At 36.3% G+C, this 11,543-nt stretch overlaps 1 protein-coding gene across 1 annotated transcript in view; it reads right to left on the bottom strand.

Annotated features, from left to right (window-relative positions):
• Positions 1-11,543, bottom strand: part of prom1a (prominin 1a) — a 32,428-nt gene that overhangs the window by 3,393 nt on the left and 17,492 nt on the right. The window contains exons 14-23 of the mRNA XM_046031003.1: positions 10,081-10,173; positions 7,869-7,922; positions 7,705-7,785; positions 7,554-7,622; positions 6,952-7,041; positions 6,104-6,219; positions 4,540-4,563; positions 4,056-4,124; positions 1,653-1,755; positions 33-64 (exon numbers count right to left, since the gene is read on the bottom strand). Coding sequence (XP_045886959.1) covers positions 1,686-1,755; positions 4,056-4,124; positions 4,540-4,563; positions 6,104-6,219; positions 6,952-7,041; positions 7,554-7,622; positions 7,705-7,785; positions 7,869-7,922; positions 10,081-10,173 — 666 coding nt within the window. The 3' untranslated portion in view covers positions 33-64; positions 1,653-1,685. The remainder of the gene's footprint in view (positions 1-32; positions 65-1,652; positions 1,756-4,055; positions 4,125-4,539; positions 4,564-6,103; positions 6,220-6,951; positions 7,042-7,553; positions 7,623-7,704; positions 7,786-7,868; positions 7,923-10,080; positions 10,174-11,543) is intronic.

Here is an 11,543-nt window from a genome sequence, read left to right as displayed (position 1 = left end):
TTGTAAAATGTAGTGTAAGAAGGCAAACTTACTATGGTGTATTTAGTTCCAGTTTCCGAGGGCACTGGGAAGGCAAATATTGAAGAAAAATGAATTTGATTTTGTTAAATATTAGGTGAATAATTCAAAACATACTGTGTTGCATTATTTCTTTTGCAAGGCCCAGGAGATTAATGCAGCTCTGGCTGGTTTGTGAAATACCAGACATAAGAGTGCAGTCAGTAATGCTTTCCTCAAGCTCCATATTGTTTTAAAAGACTGCATGGTACTTTTTGCTACTGAAAAATTCTAACTATTGTTATATTCACATACTGTACAACCTGCTGTCCTCTGGGAAAAATGTATTTCTCTCCAGGTATTAAATAGCTATACTCAAAGATGCTGTATATCATTTGGGAGAAACTATGACATTATGTTATGTGATAGATATATATACACATATATACATACATACATATACATATACATATATATATACATACATATACATACATATATATACACATACATATACATATATATACACATACATATACATATATATACACATACATATATATATACACATACACATACATATATATACACATACATATATATATACACATACACATATATACACATACACATATATATATACACATACACATATATATATATACACATACACATATATATATATACACATACACATATATATATATATATACATATATATATATATACACACATACACATATATATATATATATATATATATATATATATACATACACACACACACACACACATATACATATATATAAAATTTGTAGTTGTCACATAACATAATGTGATAGTTGGAGTAGAATGTTGCTCAATTCAATTCAGTACACAGTGATTTTGTGGCTAAACAAGATTCCCTTTTTAAAGAATTGCTTCAGACCACCTCCAAAACAAACATGATTATTCTCGGTCACATTCATCATGTATAATTTTCTATGTGTGTATTTGGTTGAAGCATTAAATTTGGATAGTTCCATTGGACAGCAGACCCTGCCAGCACCAATAGTAACTAACATAGAGTGGACAGAGATATTGCAAATACATCAACTAGGATAATTATATTTCAAATATGGTGTTTTGTAAAATTCACAGTAACTGGAAAGTGATGTCTCAGTAAAGGGATGAAGCTAGTCAGACAGGTTACTGACTGTTTTGTAAAAAAGGCAGTTAGAGTACCAAATTATTTTATTCTCAATAAGGAAGGAAGGGTAATTAGCACATTCAGCTTCACTACTGTTCTACAGCATTTTGACTAAGCTGGCACAAGTTGTCAGACAGAAATACTGTGAGGACATTTATGGTTCGTTAGTGATTCCAAAATTAGCAATTCTCACCATGATGGTTTTCCTGCAAAGTCACAGTGAGCAGAAAAGCACTAAAACAAGCTGTAAAGAAGTGTTAAAGAGTTTGGTTAGAGGGGTACATAAGAAATACAAAGAAATTAGGTTAAAAATAAGAAGATAGGTGGATGGCATGGTGACGGCAGACAAACTGCAGGATGAGATGACAGCTGTGCAAAATTAGGACTTAATTGGCAGGATTGGCAGGAAGGAATTAAATAAAATATTGTTAGAGAAACAGAGGTCTGACACATAGCTTTCCTGTACCTTTCAGGAGCAAGAATAAGTGCCAGCTCTCTGTCACCAGTCGATGTGCCTCGGAGGAGCTGAGGCCCGTGGGAACCTGTTCATAGTGTCATAGGTAGGGATGCTACCAGCGCAGGGACACACACACAAGGCAAAACATAAATAGTACTGACACAAAATTCAACAATTGCCATTGTGTGAAAGCGCCGTCTGCTTCTCTTCTTTTACTTGGTGAAGAGGAGCAGGACGAATGGTTCACAGGCAGAGAGCAGAACAGCTTCATCAACATCCTCTGAGGGATTAAGACAGATAAACTGCACGGTCAGTTAAAGGGGCATTAAGGAAGGTTTTCCCTTTCTGAAAGCACAAGTTAACGATTTTATCAATGGGGTTGACTGATCAATACCAGTGACACAAGGACTATTTCACCAGGTTCTGAGATTTCTGGCTCTCAAAACCTAGACGTTAGATAGACAGACATACATCCATCTGATTACACTTTTCTGTGTGAAAAATCCTTATTTACACACTCCTGTTGTGTAAATGTGACTTCAATGCTTGTGTCACTTTACATGTTAACATGGTTTGAAGAGAAACAGGTGAGTGAAGTGTCCGTGCATCAATACTGTTTGCTGATAAAGGTCAATAGAAATCGTAGATTACGCAGTGCCCCCTTAAAATCATATTTGATTTTTTGACAGTCATTTGTAAGTTTCATTCCAACATCTTTTATCCACAAATTGAAGTTAATTACTCAATGTTTATGAAAAATAAGACAATTCCAATTTTAAAAATGTTCTATTTATTGACCAACAAAATGGCAAATAAATTATTTTCTTAGGTTTACCTTTCCAGCAAGGCAGCACTGGCTTAAAAAGTGGATAGCTCCTTTTGGAAGAAACTTCACTTGTGTAAATTTAACAAGTTTAAAAGATGAACTAGAGGATAATTGTGGAAGCTAAGACCAACTAGTGCCTGGTCTTCTATTTAATTAAGCTGTTTTGCTCTCTTCCTTTAGCTTTTTTTTTTTTTACAATAGGTTGGCTGTCCAAACAAATTTTTGTCAAAATGCAACTTAAAAATACTTATAACATGCAGTTAGATATTTTGTTAGATTAAGAAGGAAATCAAAGGAGCAGCATTCCCAGCATCACACCAAAGCTTGACATGCTTGCCTCTCTCTGAACAAAATGATCAGGTGTACATTCATCGGACTTTGGCTGACTCTAAATGAGAGGAAACAGGAAATTTTTTCATTCCACTTCCACATTCCACTTCATTCCCCATGTGCACACAGAGCATGCAGCAGGTTAGTGATATGGTAGATTCCCCAAAAACCATATAGCTGAACATTTGGCAACAAGACAGAGAGAAGTAATGGTAGCAAAATTATTAACACGAGACAGACTGAGCAAAACATCGAATCACTTCATTTCTGTGCATTAATACAGAGCTTAAGTCAGAACATAGTTAGCTGAGCTTAGTATATAAAAAGACTTATAACAGGGAACAGCTAACCCGGGTCCCTCCAAAAAATGTAATAACCACCACCTCTAAAGCTCACTGATGAAATATTAACTTAAGCATGTTGCTGTAGCGATGATGTTTCACAGTTGTAGGCTAATGTTTACCATGCTTACCATCTTAGTTAAACTGTGTTAGCATACTGCTATTAGCTAATTAGCAATAAACACAGCTGAGGCTGATGGGAATGTTAGTTTTGGCAGGTATTTGGTAAACCAAAGCTTGGACAAATAACAGTTTTGACCTGATGATCGGCAAGATTAAAAGTCAGAGGCAACATCATACAAATCATCATGAAGGGCAAATTAATGTGTGTAAAAATATTATGAAACTTTTAGGGTAAGTTTTGTGCTGACATTTTCTTGACGAACAACAGGACACAATTGTCATTGTGCCTAGCTGTTTTTCACAAGATACAATACATTGTGTTAATATGTGAGCTTCAGAGGTGTTGGTAAGCAGATTTAAATTTTAGACAGAGCCAGGCTAGCTGTTTTCCCTTGTTTCCAGTCTGTATGTTATGATGACTTAACACACAGACACGAGAGTGGAACCAATCTTCTAATCTTATTCCCAGAAAAAAAGCGAGTATGTGCATTTCCCAAATTGTCTAAGTGTTCCTTCAAATTCTATATAGCAAATCTGTTTAAATCTGTTAAAAGTACTATGACTTTTTTGATAAAATATCCCATAGAATGTTTTCTAATTAAAGCTACCACTACTTGTCAGCTTTCACGTTTTTGTTCATGTGTTTGTGTGTAAATGTATGTGCAATGAATCAACTCCCTCAAAGGCATGCACTGTGTCCGACCACGTCATTATGCTTGTGAAAAAACCCACTTCCCCAAGCATGCCTCCACCTCCCAGAACATGCAGTAACAGGATTAGTATAATGTTTACCTTGTCATCATAGGATTTGGAATACCTTGTGAGAGCTCACTATGATAACCATTATTACCAATTTCCATACTGAAAACAAAATATTGTATACAAAAAGGGATGAAAAATGTAATGTGAGAGACATGGCATGCTGAATGTCTAGAGTAAAAATCTTTTTGAGTAGTCAAACCTTTCAAGAATGTTAGGAGATAAATATTTTTTTTAATACAAACCATATTGTTTTATTTACACTATAACTTACAAAAACAGGTGGACTTGTAAGGTAATGATTGCAAGAGCCCTTCATGAAAAGTAAGGGGCACTTTTAAATGGTAGCACACGACAAGAAGCCACACCATCCACTCATAAGATCAATTCCAAGCTTAAAAACATAAACCAGCACCAAGAATTTAGTATACAATTATATGTACAAGATCCAGCGAAAAGCAGACATAGAAAAAGATTGAAAGTTGAAAAGGAGAGGAAGGTGGGTAAAATGTCTTACGTTTTCATGGGAATTGTCTCAATGCTATAAAGATACACAAAAAAACAACATAAAAATGTCGTTGAAATGTGCAGCGATAGAAATGCACCAGAATGTTGCCTGTAATCCAGCACAGTTCACATGGCGAGAGACGCCACTGATCAAGACACTCTGTCGTATTTGTGTAAAGCCATGATTAAATGAGTCTAGTGAGGGTCCATGGAGAAGGAATATAAATTGACGAATGCGTCAATGTTTCTTTGTAAAGTGCCAAGTGCTTGACAGAGAGGAATGACACAAAAAATAAAAGATATGGAAGATGGAAATAGTAGAAATGGTTATCACAAAGTAAAATGCCAAGTCCCAGAAACAGAGGAACTATAAGGAAGAGACAAGGGAGGAAAATAAATAATCACTAAAGAGCTACAGTGACCAAAAAAGAACCCCTAAAAAGGCTGAATTGAATCTAAAACTCAAAATAATATCATTATTTTATCAAATAATAATCTAATCCTTGAAGGTACAATTTGTAATTCCTGGCCACATGCTACAAACAAATAGGTGGCAGCTTTTCACCTCCTCCCCCCACAGCCAGAAAAACATTTCGATTCAGCTCCTCTGCTCTTTTCTAATCACATGTAGAGCTGATCTTTATAATAATCTCATGAATTAATTTTAGGAGTTCCTGAATTAGAAGGGCAATGCCTTGTGTGATGATCTGTGGAGAGGGGCTTCTCTCCTGCCTGTCTGTGTCTGCTCCTCTCTGTCACAACTGACAAATAGGCAACGTGAATAAGTAATGTAATAATGTAATCTGACAAGCATGGGATGTTTATTTCATCATTTATCAGAATAGACAATTCATATATAATTTACATATTTTATAGGATATTATCAGTGTGTTTTCTGGCCAGTTTCGCTCGCATCAGTACCTACAACGGCTCACTCTGCCTGAACCGCCCAATCAATTAACATGAGTGGTGAGAAGAAGGGTGCAATAATTTTAAGGTGCTCCTGTGTGTCCTCAGACAACAACAATTTTACACCCAGTCTCCCGAGTCAGAGACAGGGAAGATCAAGACAAAGACAAAAAAAAGGTATAGTAAGCACAGGAACGAGAGATCGAGGAGCACAATGGAGGAGGTGAGCAGCTTGTGCTACAGCACTGATTGGCAATATCTCAGGGCAGCTCTATTTCTAGATGGTTAGTGTGCTAATTTCAGTAGATACCTCTGCAACATAATACATAGATGTTTTTGACATGACATCATAACTGTTACTTCATATTTTGTTGATCATGTTAGATCATTTTTTTAATGTTTTAAACCGAAATTCTGGCCATATCTTACACGTTGTACCTTGTAAGTATGTGAATTAGCAAACTATAAACTGAAAAGTGACTTATAATTAGCAGTTTAGCTAGAAAGCAGTTAGAGAATGAGAAGCTGAAGAGAAAGAAGGATGTCCTGCAACCATTGACCCTATAATATACAGTAAGGATATCACACCTCATTAAGTATAAACTACAAAATTAATGTATATGCAGTTGTAAAGAAGTAGTTGAAGAACAAGTACAACCACTTACTCATCGTAAACATCCTCTGTTTCCATCCTGCGGTAATGCTTGGCTAGTTTAACTGCTAGGATGATGCTTGGGAGCAGGAAGAGAGTGCTGCAGCCAAGGCCCATCCAGAATGTGTTCTGTAAAAAAAAAAAATGAACCAGCTATTAGAGCTGAAACGATTGGTCCATTAATTGATTGGCATATTAATAAACAAGTATGCCTATTTTGATAATCTATTAATTGCTGAAGCCATTTTTTCTGAAACAAATGCCAAATATTCTTGAGTTCCAGGTTCTTTTCTTTGTCCTTCGTGATAGTAAATTAAATATTTTTGGGTTTCAGAATATTGTTTGGAAAAAACAGGCAATTTGAAAGATGTCACCTTGGGCTTTAGGACATTTTTCACTATGATTTGACATTTGGTATAACAAATGATTAATTGATTAATCGAGAGACTAATTGACATGATTTATCAATCATGAATAACATCCTTAGCTGCAGCCCTTCAAACTGTTATTAAAAACAGAAATTTAAGTAATATATATTGTGTATTTTTGATCTACCTCATCACTGTGGGAACTAAAATTTGAACAAAATATGTAAGCAAACCAAGTTTTGACTAACCTAAATCCCATCAAAATGACTGTTGCTGTGGGTTTATATCAACAATTATAAAAACTTATTATATTGGCTGTGACAAAAAGTTTGAAAAGTTTCTTTGCAAACTTAAATGACCCAAATGCACTACAATATATCTTTTGTAATATATCCAACCCCAATGAGCTACAGCTAACCACCCTATCCTTTTAAAATACATTCCTTCCCCTGTTTTAATAGGGTTTGTTTCCCTGTATCCTCTGTATAATTACCATGGAGTCGACCAAGAAACTGCAAGTAATGATTTCCGTCGTGTCCACCATGTTGCTGAAGGGCTTGCACGGTGCGACCTCCATGGCCAGCTACACAGAGCAAGATATAAACAGTAAACAGTCAGCACACGACAGAATAAGGAATACATACTGTATCAACAGTAATTCTAACCCCTTACTCTGTATATTAAATTCTGTTTTATGCTTAATAATGTCAAATCCTGCTTGCTGAAAGTGTCAATACACATTGCAAAATTGCACCTTAATTGTTTTTGCAAAACAACAAGGACATTCTGATTGAAATAAAAATGTTCTATTGACAGCTCTGAGCTAGACAAAACATTCCTGAGGTTACCAGCAGAAACCAATATGCCACAAAGTAAATTCCTCAAAGTTATAGAGGTTGTAATTGTTACATTTGTCTTTGCTATATTTACTCAAAAACTCTTATGTAACATGCAAAGGTATTTTTGCCCGTACATAACTCTGTGTACCACCAGTGTTTGGTTTTGACTAAAATGACTATTGAACTAAACAAATACTGTAACTCAACACATAACAGCTGCAGTACAAGTTAAACAAATGAACAAACAAATACTTACAGATGTTTTGACCCATTCTATGTATTGATGGAAGTAGCCAACAATAGTCGCTGTGAATTTTCCTGTTTCCTGAGGAAGATTAAGACAAAATGTGAGTTACAGACCTTTTACAAATTGAGCTTATAAGCAAAGCAAGTGACCCTTCAATTACCCGAATTATTAAATGTGTAGCATTCTGGGAGATGAGGTACTGGGCAGCATCAATGGCATCAAGAACTGCTAAAACTTTGTTCTGCAGAGAAGAAATTGGATATTAGTTTAAGCCTAAATCTGAGCCTAGATTTACGATTCAGACTGAAGGGCTGGTTTACTTACTGGCAGGTCTGAGGCTGTTCTCTCCAGGAACCTCATACTCTGGTTCAGTGCACTCTTTAGAAATAAAGAAAAATTAAGAACACATATTAACGCCAGCAATGTCAAAGGTCGGAGGATACAGTCAGGGGTAATTTTAACACCTTGAAACATACACCAGTGAAACACAAATGGAGACCAGGCAAGAACAAAACCAACACTTGATGGACAATAGTCTTCTTTCAGCACAGGCATGCTGAAGATTTTGTTCCAAAACTAAATATCCACAATGCAAAGAAAGAAATAAGTCAATTTCTTGCATGACACAATGTATGTAACAATTTCCAAATAAATGCCTGAATTAAGTGGATATTTTGTAGTATTTTGGTACAAAACCCTTCATTTCCAACACCATAGAGTATATGATGTATATGTAAATATAAATACAAGAACATACACACAATATCATACAAATTGTGATATATATTCTCAGATTACTATGTGTCATCTGTGACATAAAATATGTCTCTAAATGCTCCAAATATGGAATGGGGACACTAAATACACAGGATGGAAACATTTCTGCTTACCCTTGCTCTAACATATTTCTTGAAGTTGAAAGTGGAAGAAGAAAGAAAACATAAAAAGCTGTGTTGTGCATGTGAACTGCATCACTGCTTGTCTGAATTAGCTGTAGGTGTTATTAAAAAAATGGCACTGCCTTTAACAGAGATACTATAACTGAATATTTAATTTGTTTTTCACCGACATGACACGGTTGATGACACATGCCTGAGGGTCAAAAACATTCTTCTTTTGATACTGAAACATTGAAATATACTTTCTATGTCAAGGATGATATCATTCTTTTAAATAGACATTAGCACAAAGATAAAAAACCAATTACTTCTATCTTTGGTATACACACTTACAGTATTGTACATTGCAAACACTGACTTGATGGACCTTTCTTCTAAGAATAGATTATCTTGGAGTACGTTTTGTAGTAAAATTTCTTAAAACCTGCATTAATTCATTTTTTGGCCACACATGGGGGCAGCACAACAAGCTGTAAACACAACACTGACATTACCTAGTTGTAAGCAACAGTTGCATATATATATATATATCAAGCACACAAAGAAACATTATCATTCATTTGGAGTTTTGTTTCTGCTCACCTGATGGGTGAGCTCTGTTTCTGGTCTCTACCAACAGGCTCCTTAGCAGCTAAATGCTCCACTGTGTTCTCCAGCAAGTCACTAACTTTTTCTGTTTGCCGTTTGGTGCTGAGCATGTAGCGTACAGTGAGGTTATCAGAGCTTTTTCACCGAAAACAGATGTCTGCTGTGATTGATGAGTGAGGCTGAACCAATACAATGAATTTGTGAGGCATAAAACCAAAACGCTAAAATGCTCCTTAGAAATGAGGGGAACTGCTCAGGTGATAATAAAAAATGATGACTGTCACAGATTGTCATTTGAACCATTATTAATATAATATTAAGAGCAGTTTTAAAGTACGTTTAAAGTTCAAATCTATTATACAAACAAATAAAAATTTAATTCACTGTACTATATCTATAAAAAAATGTCTCAAATAGTAAGTGCCAGTCACAACATCCCCTTAAATGGAACTTCTACTTTTGCACTCTTCTGGTTGTTTCTGTCTAATGCATTTGCCCTCAACCGGCTTTGTCTTCTGAAGTTATTTATTTTCGTACATTTCCAAGGCTGTCTTAAAGCAACCCCCAGTCAAGAAGAGGTGAGGATGTACTGAAATTACTTGCACTTGCAGCAAAAATAGAACAAGAAGTATACTTTTTTCCAACAAAAAATGTCCTTCAGTCGAAATACAGCATGCCCTGTGGCTGCATTGCACTCTGGTCTTTTGTGGCCACTGTGTTATAAAAAAATTGCTTCTTGCCTCGTCTATGCTGGCTTTGGTTTGACTACCAAACTCAACAAAATATTAAGTAGAAAAAATAGTAAATGAAAAAAACTCTAACTTTGCTGCAAATATGATTATCATGATGTCATGTAAGTTCATCTTTTCACAGTTGCTGAGGGGAAGAACAATCAAGTCAGAAAATAACAGAATTACGCATCGTTTTTAAGTGGTTTATGGTGGATGGTTCCTTTATGGGGATGAACTAGACAGAAGATCTAATCAAAAACCAGTCCAGCCAGGAGTAAATATTTGGAATGAAAAAGTAAACGCATAGTGGAGCATTACCATGGCCTGCTCCATGGGGATGATCTGTTGACTATGGATCTGCCGCAGAGTGCCGACGTGGCCTTTCAGAGAAGTCTTCAGAGCACCTCTGGGCTGAAACACACACAGGTAGATAAACATTTAAGTGCTAAAGGAAATTTTAGCCCATTAACTACAATACAAGCCATGTTAGAGCCTTGGAGTTATTTATTTTTTCCCCTCACTGTCAATAATAGTAAGTATGTATGTTTATTCAAACAGTCAGTCAAGTTCTGTTCTCTTCTATTATTTAGGAGTAATTGTCTCTTGTCCCTGTTAAGGAGTGGCATCCGGTGCAGGAACATTACACCTTAAAAGGCAGTGGTTAATGAGAAATTTGATCTATGAGTGACACAAAAGGCTGCAGGTAGAAAATTAACTTTGATGCTATAATAGAATTCTTTGACATCAAACTTAAAATATGTCTTCCTATAATAAACCATTGATTGGAATTAAACTGTAGGCTCCATTGTTTGGGAGGCTCCTACAGGGCTTGCCATTTAGAGTTGAATAAATGTGTTGTGTTACCTTCCTGAAACCCCCCGAAGGCATGGCAGAGCAGTCAGACTCCTCTCCAAAACTGTTTAGTTTATGCAGAGCTGTTATGTTTTGGACGAAGACATACCAAGCTTGGAGACACCAAACTCCACAAAAGTTCTCCCATTGCATTGTAAATAAATAAGTAAATCAAATTATGTGCCTGTGAACTAAGGAAACACTGTGAAACTGTGCAGAGTGGATGTTTGTATATCAGCCAGAAAAGCACCAAGGTATTCTTACTGTATGAGCCATTTTCATTCTGTATTCTTTTATGTAATTCTTGTCTTGTGCCACTAGGGGGCTGTATGTGCTTCGCAGTTCAGCTGATCTCGAGTCATGGAGGTGTGGGTTATTTACGTAGAGGAAACCCAGACACAGGTGTTGCTGATTTGGGAAGCAAACAGTTTTTGACTGTGCTAGTGTCTAGCCTGGGGGTGAGCAAGGCACGATGGTGTTGGTTACATGTATTACGAGCAAAGATAATGCCACTGTATGAGATATGGAGGAAAATAAACTTGCTAGTTAATAGTAACATTACCGAAGTCCCCGTATGATATTTAAGACGCTGCATTAGCAACCAGTTACTAGACTATGTTAGGATTTAGTCAGTACAAAAACTGCTTCAATTTGGATAATCGTTCATCGTGAGGACGCGGACCTGTTATATTGTGGATTTAACGGTGTTCGTTTGGAAAATCCGAGATGTGAGGTGGGCAAATGTTTGGAGTTGCCGATTGTTGAAAGGAGCTGTACCGGGGCGAGTGAAAGGGTCTCCGGAATACCAGCATCATCACGTCGGGATACCATTCATCAAGCCGGCCAACGCTCCATTGGGGTACGTGGTGATCAGCGCTGATATTATGAATGGCCATGGTAAAATTGTGTGCACACATTCACGTAAAACC

This window comes from Micropterus dolomieu, linkage group LG19 (genome assembly GCF_021292245.1).
Source record: "Micropterus dolomieu isolate WLL.071019.BEF.003 ecotype Adirondacks linkage group LG19, ASM2129224v1, whole genome shotgun sequence".
NCBI classification, from domain to species: domain Eukaryota; kingdom Metazoa; phylum Chordata; class Actinopteri; order Centrarchiformes; family Centrarchidae; genus Micropterus; species Micropterus dolomieu.
This window is presented reverse-complemented; position numbering and strand designations above follow the sequence as displayed.